This window comes from Temnothorax americanus, unplaced genomic scaffold (assembly GCF_048541705.1).
Source record: "Temnothorax americanus isolate GAGA-0224 unplaced genomic scaffold, ASM4854170v1 Scaffold4, whole genome shotgun sequence".
NCBI classification, from domain to species: Eukaryota; Metazoa; Arthropoda; class Insecta; order Hymenoptera; family Formicidae; genus Temnothorax; species Temnothorax americanus.
This window is the reverse complement of record NW_027509547.1, coordinates 6,694,351-6,709,331: the sequence shown is the minus strand read 5'-3', so window position 1 is coordinate 6,709,331 and position 14,981 is coordinate 6,694,351. Positions and strand designations below refer to the sequence as shown.

At 30.0% G+C, this 14,981-nt stretch overlaps 1 protein-coding gene across 1 annotated transcript; it reads left to right on the top strand.

The window, feature by feature from the left end:
* Positions 1–356: 356 nt before the first annotated feature.
* On the top strand, positions 357–14,273 carry LOC143902458 (beta-alanyl-bioamine nonribosomal peptide synthetase ebony-like). The gene is made up of 13 exons (XM_077415382.1): positions 357–750; positions 4,892–5,078; positions 5,254–5,529; positions 7,437–7,592; positions 7,929–8,155; positions 8,494–8,556; positions 9,309–9,519; positions 9,740–9,907; positions 10,096–10,292; positions 10,759–10,963; positions 11,861–12,224; positions 12,290–12,740; positions 12,859–14,273. Exons 2-13 carry the CDS (start codon positions 4,946–4,948, stop codon positions 12,997–12,999), a joined length of 2,592 nt encoding a protein of 863 aa, XP_077271508.1. The 5' UTR covers positions 357–750; positions 4,892–4,945; the 3' UTR covers positions 13,000–14,273.
* Positions 14,274–14,981: the final 708 nt, after the last annotated feature.

The following is a 14,981-nucleotide window of genomic DNA, read 5'->3' as shown; positions in this document are numbered from 1 at the left end:
AACTTTTGTTATAACTTAAATTTATATTAAAACAATTTACCACTGTTATAATTTTATGGTAAATAATTACTATAAAAGTCTAATCGTACCATGAAATGAAAGAATTAATCATAAAACTGTGTGACGATTTGGAAAATACGAATGATATATACTGGCCGTTCCTGCGAAAGTTATGCGGAAGGTCTGGGGAAAAAGTTCTAAATCATGCTCGCGCGTCGGTGATCCCAGAAAACGTTAATGAAGGGCAAATAGCGCTCGACAAAGTGACGCAGAGTTGCAGAGCTAATAGTGGTGGTGGTATAGGGGACAACGCAAACAATTTCTCGTGGTCGGTTCTATATAAGAGTACATAGTATCAACCGAAGGAAGCATTCTCTTTTAGTAACCAGCCCGCTGATGACCAGACGTTAAAATCGCGCCACAAAAATCGCATCGCCAAGTTGTCTGAATTGCGTCGAAGAAAAAAAGTTAGGACATAACCGGAATAACCGGAAAGAAAACATCAAGAGAAGAAAAGAAAAGACACAAAGAGTAAAAGAGATAAAACAAATTAACGAATTCGTGCCTTCAGAAAGAAACTGCTGAGTGAAATCAATGTTCGGGTAAAGATATGTACGAGTGAAAGGGAACCGGAATTATTTCATTTCGACAGTCGTTGGTAGTGCGAGCGACGACGTACAAGTGTCAGCGCTTGCTGAAATTGTTGATTGCTGGAGACACATAGAAAGTCAGGCAGAATAGTGTGATAAGGTGAGTGAGTCTTGACACGATGAAGTGTGAATCGCGGAAGCTGTTTACAGTGTACTGATAAATTAAACGGTAAATTAATAAAAAATAGCTTTTATTGGCATATACATATAGTATGATATAGTAGATAATAAGTGCAAGTATTAAAAATTGAATGTTTCTCAACGATAAATTTAGAATATTTAATTATTATTAATATATTAATATACCCAGAGCATTAATCTTTTTTTCACGGTTTTATTTTTACGCGACTAAAATTTTTAAAGTATTATTCAAAAATAGTAATCTTTTTTTATGTGCTTAACTCTTCTATGTAATATTCATAAAAATGTATCGCGTAATTCGAGTAATAGATGCTTATAACGGCGGCATATTTTACTATATTAAGAACGATTTATATAAATAATGCATGTTGATATACTTCAGAGGGTGAATTCACATATTAAAAAATATATGATCATATAAATTATGTTTATTAATTCTGATTCAAAATAAATATTTGTCTTTTACTTTATACACCAAGAACATGTCTTAATACATTTGTAAATAAGCTTATTATACAAAAATATTATTTAAATTTTTTTGTAAAATATTAGACAGTTCACAATTTATATCAACCTACCGATCTTAAAAATTCTTACATATTCCGTAACGAATTTCCACATTACTACATACAATAAAATTACCTATATACTTATATATATATATATATATATATATATATATATACGATAATAAATTTATTAAATGAGTTCTTTTTAAACAAAGAATACATTAACCATTATGATTCATCATTGCTTCAACTCTTGCAAAATCTATATCTAATTGTGTAAGATATGCATTACCACTTATAATATATAGAAAATATTAAATAATCAATTCAGTGGTCTGAAAGTCTAAACATATTATACAATACAATTACTCATTTGACTATTAGGAGAATACTTGTATTTTAGATCATGATCATAATTATCAAAAGAGACTGATCTCTTAAATGATACATATCAAAGAGAAATCTAACGGAATATTAACTCTAACAATGACATTGTACTATTGACGAAGTCTATTTTGACATTCTGAAGGAGCTTTCTACCATTCGATAGTTATAAACAATAAATGTGTTCTTGTGTAATAAAAAAAAAATCCTCTCAGTCTATAACATATCTTCGCACAGATTGGACGGTTAGACTACTATAGAATACAAGTTTATTGCCACGGTCGCCGCCGTTTTTGACCTAGGCTCTTATGTAAGTTTCATTAGCTATTCTTGCACAATTAATTGGATCTCAATGTTATTGGTACTGGAGGCAAAGCAAATAAGGCCTACCTTATTTAAAAATAAATTATTTTAGTTGATTAATAAATTTATAATAAAAAAGACTTGTAGAGGTATTAAACTTTATTTTATTCTAAATAAAAAACATAAAAAAATCAATAATTCTTTTTCAAATAAACATTTTATAGACAACTTTAAAAAAAAGTCTACTTTGGTTTTTATTAAAATATGATAGTATAATAAGGCCCGGACCTTAAAAAAGCATTTTCAAAAACTTTAATACATAAAGGAATTTATAAAATAACGTAACAAATTACATTTAAAAATTTTTTAAAAACGAACAATATAATGACAAGTACTAGATAAATTAAAACAAATAAAACATATGCACACACATACACACATACATACATACATACAGACGGACATTTTTTCTAAAAATGATTTTTCGACGTTTTAGAACATTCTGAACACATTCAGAAAAACAAAAAAAAATTTTTTTACGAAAACAAAGCTTCCTCTATGAGGAAGCAAAATATAATAAAACTTAGATACGCGAATCTTTATTCGACATTGCCACGAATCGTAGCACTTACGTTATAATCGATTCTGGTCATTATAATCGATTTGATACATTACTGTACAGAATATTAAGAAATGCGCTTAAGACTTGGAGATATTATAATACTCATCAAATTAAATTTAAAAAATCAATTTAAATAAAAAAATTATGACAGAAATTAATAAGACAATTATTTTCAGTTTACCAAAATTACCAAAAATTACTCAATGTTAGCAATTATTATCATCAGAATGCTCACGGGATAACAATAAGTTTAGTCATTTAGTAATTTAGTCGTCAAGACTAAAATTAGATTATTAATTTTAAAATCTCGTTTTAAAACGTTTGAATAATGCATCTCGGCATATTATGATTGAACGACTCGCTACTTTATTTCCTTCGTTTCTAACAGTGTTCGCGTTTAATTGATAGCATTGAATATATTACAAATGCGACGTGCGAATAATGTACGCATCTTAACGTGCGTATGAATAACCTTCCTCTATATGTGTGAATTTCTGTTTCTTTTTATCGAGTCAAGGCGACGGAATTCCGAGACTCCTTTTTTCCTTCCGCCGACAACACTATATACCGTAACACATTTCAACGTGTAAAGAAAAAACAAACGTCTCATATCTTAGAGTTTACTGGTGTGTTTTAATGCTACAGAATAATTCAGGAATGCAAACAAAGATATTTTTTTTATCATAAATACGTTAATAACGCTTGTCTTGTAAATATCTTGCCATTATTGTGTACTGTTCCTGTGGGAATTTTAACTATTTATTTAATAAAGAACTAATCCAATTAATTTTTAATTTTTAACGAAATCGATAATTGATTACGCATAATGCAAACTGTTTTAATAATATAAAAATCAAATGGGTAGTGTAACCCATTATCTCACAACAATAATTGAAAGGAAAATTACTCTAAAGATTATTATAACTATTAATTTACCGACTGGAATAATTAAGGATAACTTTTCAGTTATACTGAATAAAGATAGAGTTATCAATTTTAACTAATTATTAGCAGTTGCTTCAAGATCATTATGATCGTTTATTAAGACAAACATCTCTTTTTGATTGTGCCTCATCATGGTTATTCTAATGTTGACGATTATTTGAGAGAAAATTGATTTTGCGACTATATGTGACTTGTCCACCAAAGAGCTGCTTTTTCTTTCTCTTTTACGCGCCGAACGCACGAATTGCGAGTACCCGAGATTTTTAGTATGCAACTATGTATTATGTATATTACATATGCAACTATGTATTATTTTCAGACACAAATATTTAGTACAATTGAGCATTTCAATAAGAAAATCATTTATCTCTAAAATAAATTAACGTGCGCAGAAAAAAAGATATAGTGCACACAACCAAAAAAATTTAGTTGTAAGCAACCTAGCTGCATCATCCTAGTTATTTTTGAGCGGTATAATTATGTATATGGTTGATATGACTTATTTAATTTATGTGTCAACTGCATCAATGTAGTTGCGCGTGATTTGGTTGCCACAACCAAAACTTGGTTGAGGACCTTTTATTATAGGTGAATTATCTATCAATATAAAGCAGCGATGTCAGAAAACAAAAGCGGCTCACTACGCACGCAACTACAAATGTGTACATATGATAGCGCACATTTTTTAGCGCATAGTAAACTAATTGTAAGTGAACTAGTGAATCACGAGTTGCGTTTCCTTGCATACGTTGCAAGTTGCAACGTGTTAATAGCGCGCATTATCCTAGCATCACTGATACAAAGACGGTTTACTGCAAATATAAACGCATATAAGTACAAGTGTATACACATACGCGTCTATAAGTAAGTACGCTGGCTGAGAAGTTCGTTGTGTCGACTTCATCATTTTCTATTTCGTCATTATGGATTAGCGATAAATATGTTCGTATTTACAATAACCACTGCAATGGTGTGATACCGATTTACTTTTATACTACATCAAGAATTATCTAAGCCAACCAAATAATGCAATTGCCATTAAAATATTTGTAATTAAAGTATCAAGAAACAGTTTAGTTGGAGCAACCCAGGTATCGCCGCACTGCTGCAATATAGCCATTCGATAATTGCTCTGTAGTTACTTACACACTTCTTACCACAAAATGTAAAATTTTGTTTTGCAGAATGTAAGAAATTTATATGAAATAATCAATTAATCTCTATATAAAACTATCAACTTCAAAAAGCAAGATTTCACCCTCAAAAGTATTAATATGTGTTTATAAATTTAATAATAAATACGTGCTTATTAATTTTTATTCTAAATTAAATTTTAGATCTTTGCTAACATTTGAAACAAAAAGTTACAACATTTCTACGAACATTTGAAAATGGGTACTTTGCAGCAGCAATCGATCTTAAGAGGTCAGCAGACAGGAAGAAACCAGGAAAAAGATTTAGTGCATGAATTATTCAGTCGTGCAGCAAAAGTCCATCCAAATCAAACCGCGTTATATTTCGAAGGTAAAGGGTTTTGCTTCTCGATATAAAATATAATAGAAGTCACATCGAGAAAGTAGTCTAAGAATATGATTTTTGACAATTTAAATAACCAGTTGTATTAAATAATGCCTACGATAATGTGGATATTGTATGGAAAGAAAATCTATATCTAAACATTGTTGGAAACTCGATACAGATGACGCCGGCCAGAAATACGTGCTGTCTTTTAAAGAATTGGATAACATCACCAATCAGTTGGCACGAGCTTTACAAAAGTACGAAAAGACTGAAACAACTTCTCAATCATTAATAGCTGTCTGCATGAAACCGTCGCATCGGCTCCCAACTGTATTACTTGGTGTACTGAAAGCAAGAATGGCTTATCTACCTTTGGACGCGGAATTTCCGATGTCTAGAGTAAAACACATTCTCGAAGAAGCGCAACCATTAATAGTGGTGGTCGAGGAAGGAGGTAAATGTCCTCTTTTACATTGTACAAGTGTTCCAAAATAAATATCATAACAAATTTAATTTAATTTAATTTTATTTTTAGTTATTTATACCTAATTAGTTATTTACCTATCTCTTATTCAAGTTTTATCGATTATGTAGTTTCTTGCTTTTATCTAGAAGATAGAAGAATCAATTAAGTAAAATGTGTCAATGTTTTACGATATTAATGTTTGTTAATTTCTAAAGATCAAACTTTAATAATATTTTTAATCCTAAATTATTAATCTTAGAATTCTATAATAGTTAATCCTTAATAAGTGATTTATCGTAAGTTATAATATCCATAATGTAAATATAAAAAAGATAATATGTTGCTCTAATCTAATTCATGCAAAGCTAAAATATCTTTAAATATATAGGATTTGAAAATACCACAATTTTTAGTTTTATTTCCTTAATAAAAATATGAAATATTAAAAAATAATCAAGTGTTATATTATTTTCACTTTATTTATAGTGTTAATGTAATAATTTCACATCAGTGATTTTAATTATTTAATATTGACTTCAATTTGTGTGTGTGTGTGTGTGTGTGTGTGTACGAGATTTACTAAAATTTTATACAAAATCTCATAATCTCATTATTTAAAGATACTTCAACTTTATATAATAGTAGAGATTAACGTGACTACCATCAATCAAAACCAAACGTCTATTAAATTGGCACAGTCATTTCGGCACAATCGAATGACTTATATAAAAATTAATTGCAATTTTCTGCTAATTAATTGCTCTTTTCCGATTTTTTTGCTCCAGCTGATTTGCTAAAAATAATGACTGTGCTTCCTCTAGTCTTAAGCTAGCACATTGTTTTTAGCAAATCAGCTGGAGCAAAAAAATCGGAAAAGAGCAATTAATTAGCAAATAAAATAGCGAGTGTAGTTCCCAATGACCCCTGCTCCCGATCGACCTAAAGTCTAAAGTTTTACACATAAGTTGTTTTTGATGTGAGAAATAAAATACGCGTGGTCCCAAAATCGGGAAATTAAAAAAAAATTTTATGAGCACTTATCGACTAATAAAATTGATTCTATATAATATATACGACATATAAAAAATATGATATACATAGTATATATAATATATACACTGAGAGAAAACAAAATAGTTGCGGCAACTATAATTTGACAACTCTGAAATTTAAGTACTTGCAACTAGTTTTACAAAGTAATAGAAACTAAAGTAGTACTGAATACTATAAAAATATAGTCACAGAAACAACATTTTTCAACTATTGGTTGATAGTGAAATAGCGCCTCAATTATAATTACACAGTTATATAGACTCCATACAAATAGATATGACAATAACATTTTTCCAGTTTAAACAAATATTTTTTTGAAGTTTAGTAAAGCATACTTCTCCAGAAGTCAAATTTTATAAATTTAATTATGCTAAAATGGCTGTGCCAGCTTAATGACGTCAAAACGATGCTATCAAACCTAATACGCGTTCGCCACTAATGTACAATATGTGATAAAGCAGATAAAGGATTGAATAATTGTGAGATATCTACGTCATAATTCTTTCTTACCACACTTATGTGATTTCTCGCGCAGTTTTCGCAATATATATAGATCTATTATGATGATTAGTTTTTACCGAGAAAATTAACAGCATTACTTTGAAAACAAATGGTGGATTGTTTCAAAACAATTTGCAGAACGCAGATTTTATTATTCCTTCAGTTGTATAAATATGCGCAAAAGAACCTTGAGATTTCTTATTTTTTCAGCTATAAATATGTGCAAAAGAACCTTCATTTTGATTGGACATAATTGAAAATAATAGATAATTGATATTTTCTCCGCTTATATTTATTCCTTCAATATGAACAATTAATTCAAAATACGATTCTGCTTTTAGCGGATTTATCAATCTATGAGGGAGCTTTAGTCATGACGTATGAACAACTTTTGGAGAAAACTAAACAAGAAAAAGAAGATGCATTACAAACTAAAGAGAGCTTGAATCAACTCGCTATTGTTCTTTATACTTCCGGAAGTACAGGAATTCCCAAAGGTAACAATACCACATTTTATTATAGACACTAATTATATAATACAACATAAAAAATACAATTTAACGCGTGCATACTCGTTTCGATCATTATAAATTGATGTTATTTGTTACTAAATGTCGTAATAGCATATTTTTTACAATATCATGTTCATACGTGGCAAACGAGGTGGCAAATAAGAATTGTGTTTCTGTAAAAAGATATTAATCCTAGTTTAAATTATAGGAAAATATAAAACAAGAGTAGCAAATTGTGAATTTATAGTTTGTAAAAGAGAGTTTGTGCAAGAATCTGGAAGAGCATAATTGTTTGTAATATACACATTTATCTTCTTAAAGGTGTGCTTATACCGCATGCTACTCTATTGAATCGTCTACAATGGCAATGGAGGGAACTTCCATTCGCTGATGATGAAAAACGATGTGTTTTTAAAACATCCCTTACTTTCGTCGATAGTGTTCCCGAAATTTGGGGACCTCTTTTACAAAGCCGTACTCTAGTAATTGTCCCGAAAAGCGTGACTAAAGATCCGGAAAAGTTTATACCGCTTTTAGAAAAACATCAGGTAAAAACTCACTAATTTATTGTTGACAAGTTAAGTTACTACATATCTTTATGAGACTAAATTTACTATTTTTGTTTTTCTTTTAAATAATTAATGGCATAAAAATATATATGGTGGCTATAATTTTAACATGATGCAATTAGTAAAAAACAACAACAGTTACAACAACAGTTCGAAAATGGACTGAATAAATACTGATCAAAAAGTTTTCGGTAAACTCTAGCTAATTTAAAATTTTATGAAAAATCTTCTGCCATCTGTGTTGTCTAATGTAATGTGTACATGTGATATAACTTATTGTAATTTATGACAAAGAAAATGAATTATCTATGTTTCAGATACAACGCTTAGTCCTTGTACCATCGTTGTTGCGTTCATTGCTCATGTATCTAGACTTGCGAGTGAGTACATACTTATAGTTATATTCCATGTAATTTATCGCAAGATAGGCGAACCTATTATTATTATGTAAATTTCTCAGGAATTTTAATCGTGATTTTACGCAACATTGTACGATCGGTTACGAACAACATGCTTTCCTGACCATTAAAATGAGTAACTTTCAATATCTCATAATGATGATAATAATTCACTATATACATCGATGATAAGGCATAAGACGTGTGGACGTTCTTCCTTTAACACTCGTGAAGATCTTAAGCAGCCTCTTACTTTTAGCATTTCAACATTAGTTTGGAAACGTTAGACACGCTTTATTCGTCACGCTTAAGCAAATTACAAAACGTACATGCGAAGCAATTGTATATTGAATAAATAAGATTCAACGCTTTCACAATTCAGTGATTTTCATATCGGCGTGTCTCAATTGCAAAGTTTTCCACAAATCAATAAAAGTTCGCGCTTGTAAATTATCCAATGCAGATTACGAGCATTCGATTAAATGTTTAATTAGCTAAAGTCATGCTATCGAAGTATCTGTGTCAATATGGTGTTAATTTTATGACAGGTGTCAGTAAATTAATTAAAAGATAATAAAAATCATGCTCATTATCCTAAGTGGAATAGAAAATTTTTACATTATCGTTATCGCAAATCGAGACACCTGAGACACGGTTATGATTTACACGATAAGAATGTACACCGCTTTGTAACACCTTGGATTTGATATACGGTCTGTCGTTGCTTTGCACAGGATAATGACAACGTTCTCGATCGCTTGAAACTCTGGGTCTGTTCCGGAGAAACTTTGTCGGTCGCATTGGCCAATCAATTTTTCACCACGTTTCACAACAAGGACAAGATATTAGCTAATTTCTACGGTAGCACGGAAGTCATGGGTGACGTTACATATTACCTATTAAATAAACAGGAACAATTACAAGGGATGGAGAAAGTGCCAATCGGTATATATAAAAAATTGATAAAATAAAGTTGAAAAAATAAAATAATGTTATACAAGTAACAAAATAATTAAATAATTAATATAACATTATAACAAAAGCTTATAACAACATTTATTAATTCATTATAAGCTAATAACTAAAAGTCTATTTTAGTGGATTACTGTTACTAATAAATAATAATCGCTAAACAACATTTACATGGCTCGCTGTGTTTTTGCAGGAAAGCCGATCGACAACTGCATAATTTATCTCGTAAACAAGGACTTGCGACTGATCCCCCAGGGAGAAGTCGGAGAGTTGATCGTGGCTGGAAGAAATCTTGCCGCGGGTTATATATGCGAACGAGACACACATAAATTTTTGGACAATCCTCATGCCATTGATCCAGGTGAGAAAATAAAATAACATGCACAACAAGAAGTTCGAATTCTACGTCTTTCGAACTTGAAGAATTCACTGACAAATTCTCCTATTCATATATAATCTCAGTTTCCCTTACAAGCAAAACGTCGCGTTTTCTTTAGTGGAAAGAATTACGACTTTGTTACGCATTTAAAAATGTACTGATGTCTACAGAATATCCAAAAATCTTCCGTACGGGTGATTACGCTAAAATTGTCAAAGACTCGGTAATTTACGAAGGACGAGTGGATTCGCAGATCAAGATTAGGGGTCATCGTGTCGATTTCACAGAGGTTGAAAAAGTGATCGCCAGGGTACCCAATATTGATAAAGTCGTGGTTCTCTGTCACAAACCCGGCGAACTGTCACAGGTAAATATTTCAATAAATGTGTGTGCAAAATAAAATGTAATGTATGTTAAATGTAGATATGTTAAAAAAATCATTCTTTTGAAATGTTCCCAAAATATCTTAGAGCTAAATAAGCATACATATCAATTTTTCTAATCGCTATAAATACAAAATCAACCTTCAATATTTTTGGTTGTGCTCATCATTTTCATGTTAAGAAGAAATTGAAGTAATTTATCAATTAAATATCGATGCTTCATAAACCTAATAGCTTCCACCGAACAAACTATTCTACTATACAGTTTCATGAAATTTAAAAACGTCTTATCGGTAACGTTTTATTGTTCATACATTCTAAAAGCATCGTCTCTAAATTATTATTACTAAAGCTACTAAAGGCACGTATATTAAAAAGAATTAAAAACATTGGAATCGATTTTCTATATAACGTTAAATTAATTTATACAGGTATATTTTGTATTTTCAGGCATTAATAGCGTTCGTTACCGTTACGCATTCGTGCCAATGCACGACCCTATCCAGCTCGGAGATCGAAAATCTTCTTCAAAAGACATTGCCGCCATATATGATACCACAAATTTTTATTGTTGATCACATACCTCTTCTAACAAATGGGAAAACGGATCGACAGGAATTGCTAAGGAGATACGAATCATCTTGCTCTAATGACGGTATATGACAAACTAATGGTGACTTTATATCGTTCTGTCAAGTAAAATGATATACGTACGTCGTAATATCTCATTGAAATATTAAATAACGTAGATATTGAAATATTAATTATTTTACTTAGTTATACTTTAATTACACATGTAACTGTCTTATATGTAAACGTTTACGTATAAAAATCGATGTTTATAAGAAGACAACGGATTTTTTATTTGCTCTTTTCCACCAATCTGCATATAAAAAATCCGATGTCTAGTTATAAGCTAGAGTAATTTATAACAAGCTAGAGAGTGATTTATAACAAGCTTACAGAGCTAGATTTATAACAAGACTATGTAAAACTATGTGAAACGAGTGACTAATCTATAATTAAGAAAACCGGTTTACGAATATGTATTTCTTTCCTATTATTTCAATTTTAACATACATAGTTTCATACATAATTTTAACATACATAGTTTCACACATAGTTTCATATACATGATACCACATGAGATCAGGATAGTCTTTCCAATCTTTTCTACGATACAAGTAAATTAAGTAGCAAATGTAAGATCGAAAGAAATTCATTTTCTTTCATATCTGTTTTTTATTGAGTAATCAATTTGGCAATTTTTTATTGAGTTCTTATTAAATTCTGTGTATTATTTTAACAATCGCTCTTGCACTAAAATTAAAAAAAAAATTTCTTTTATTAAAAAGAAATAAAGAAAATTTCAAATTAAGGTCAGTTTTTAAATTGTAATCTTTACTTTTTCAAAAATTAATAATCCAAATGTAAATAATAATAAATTATGATACAATTTCTTTTAATTATCAATAAATTAAAAAAAGACTAATTCATATTTTAACTCAAAAGATCTATTTTACTGACTAAAATAGAAAATTTTGTTTTATAGAAGACGACGTTGCTATGAATTGCGATTACAGCGGAGTGTCAAGTCAAGATCTTGCAAAAGCCCGTATCCTCTTTCCGACCATCGCATCCGTAATCGGACGTAGTAGTCGCACACCGGTAATGCTAAACGAGAATTTCTACGAACTTGGTGGAAATTCCTTGAATTCCATTTACACCGTGACCAAGTTAAGAGATCAAGGTTATCAGATCGGTATCACGGATTTTATCACAGCGAAAAATTTAGCCGAAGTATTAGACCGGATGAAGTTCATATTAACCGACGAGGAACCTTTGAAAGAAGCCATTGACCAGAAATCGTACGTCTTTGAATCATTAAACGACTGCCATAAAGAGGACGCAATCGAGTAAGTGTTGTGCAAAATTAAATATACGTGCGAAAGTAAGGATGAACATTTATTTAAATTTACAGAATAATCACGGAGAGCTTTTATTCAAAAGCCGATTTGGAGCAGTGGTTAATGCCAGAAATAACGAGAACCGATTATCGGGAATTAGTGGAGGCTATGTGGGCTCCTCTTGTAGAGAAGAACTTCAGTTTCGTAATGAAATCGGCGCAAAGTGGCAAAACAATCGGAGTTACTCTCAACTTTGATCTTTGGGATGAACCTGAAGTGATACTAAAATCTAAGTTAATGATTGTTTTTGATTTCCTCGAATATCTGGAGGGACCGATCAGAGATTACAAATTACCAAAGGGTAAAGGCAAGATTATTCATAATTTCATGATGGGGACGAGCATCGATTTGAATCCCACGGAAAATGTACTTGTAATAAGTCAAATGGAAGAATACTGTTTGCAACTTGTCAAACGAAAAGAATACATCGGAATTTTCACCACAAACACTAATCCACTCACACAGGTAAACGATAAACCTAAGTTTTTAATAACTTACAATTAGCTAATAGCACAATAACTTATTAAACAAATACATGATTTTGCAAAATTCTTGACTTATATTTTTTAAACTTTATGTGCAGCAACTTGGTACGGACGTATACGGTTATGAAACAATGCTGGTATACCAAGTGAACAGATACGAGACACGCGATGGAAATAAACCTTTCGGCAAAGCTCCTGATAACCAAGTGGCAATTTGCTCATTGAAGATGATCAACTAAAATAATTTTGTAAATATATCTAGTGTAATAACAATAAATAATGTAAAAAGAAAGTATTACTACCGAATAGTGTATAAGCATTAACTGCGATCTTTCATCGATGCATCTGTGATTATTAATAATCAATGCAAACAACAACCGATTTTTTAAATCGCATTATTATTTTCTATAAATATCAGTGACAATATAATGCACGATACAGTAATTAAACGATCATCTACGATTCTACATTACTTGTCAAATGTAATAATTATTGTTTCTTTGTCGGTTCTCATTTCTTTCATAGGCTAGAAAACCTTTATAATTCTTTACTTTAGCCTAAAAATATATTTTAACTATTAATTGATACTTATATATATATATATATATATATATATATATATATATATAATATAAAAATATGATATAATTTTCGACAATTTTAGCTACAAAAAATTTTCCAAAATTAATAATTGCATGTTATAACGCGGTTAAATTTCAGTAAAAGTACTTTGATTTAAATACAATATAAATATTCATAGCAGATTTAATAAAAAAAATTTCTGGCCTGGCTTTTGAACCATTACGCATAGTCACACATTGTTAATATTATTTCATTATGATAATTATATATCTTCTAAGTAAAAAATATTAAGCGAAAAATATTTTAAGTAAAAGGTATTCTAAAAGAAGCAATTACGAGATAAATTAAGTTATTCTTCAACATAATGTTATTAAATTATTTAGATTATAGATCTCATTCTTTAATATATCATTATAGTAATGTAAAACATGAATTATAGTCATTCATTTTATTTTGCATAAGGCATACTAAATATGTTACATGAAATGATATTTTGACGATTAATGGATAGAAATAAAATGATGTATTAATAAATTTGTACATATATGTGCGATAATCGTGAGTAACAATTATAATATGTATAGCTACAAATGTTGAAATAATTTGCAATTGCTATCGCGTTTTAAAGCTATACATAGTCAAATATTGCATATCAAACGCTTGAGCGGCAAAGATTGTTACACAAATATTTGATTATTTACTAATTAATCTCAATCATCGTAATATAATATAAGCGCATATATAAAAATCCCGCGCAACAATTATTTGTACAAATTTGTCGGATCGTTCCTACGCAGTTAATAAAGTCAAATATGAAAATTCGGCCATCGATTAATATTGCAAAATTGTTATGGATAAATGTAACATTTTTATTTTTTAAGCAAACAATATAAACAAAAAAAACAAAACAATAAAAAAAGTAATTACTCAACTGTCATGTTTAATTTGTCATTCAGGATTTTCTGTTTATTATTTATTTATAACAATCGCGAATGATTCAACATAAACCCTTCGACCAATGATCAGTTATGTATTAAATATTATAAGTTTTTATATATTAATAATATATTATTATTAATACATATTATTAATACATATTATTAAGAAACTCATAAACTATCTTTATTGCTTATCCCCGCAGGGTTTGCAAGGCGTTTTTATATAAGGAACGTTACCAAAACCTTTACACTACTACCCTTTCTCCTCTCACTTTAACCCTTTGGACCAACGGCTTAACGTCTCTTTCCGAAAGACGGAGACCAATTTGCTCCGCACAAGAGCCTATCTTGCACGGAGGGGCGCAGTTTCGGAAAAACATTCCATGTTTACAGGCTTTAGTGGACTCGAAACCTGGTTCCTTAGATTACGAGTCTGGCGCTCTACCACTAGACCACACTGCCGCCTTAATACATATTATTATTATTAATACATTAATAATTACATTATATTACTTGATAAAACTAATTTAATATTTATTTTTTACATATAAATCATGCAACTGGTATGCAGTTAATATTAATAATATTTAGTAAAATTAATTTTGAAAGAATAGGTATAATTTCTCTGACAAAACAATCTTTTTTGAGTGAATCTATTTCAAGCTAAAATATCTAGGCATCAATTATTTCTCAGTTGTTTT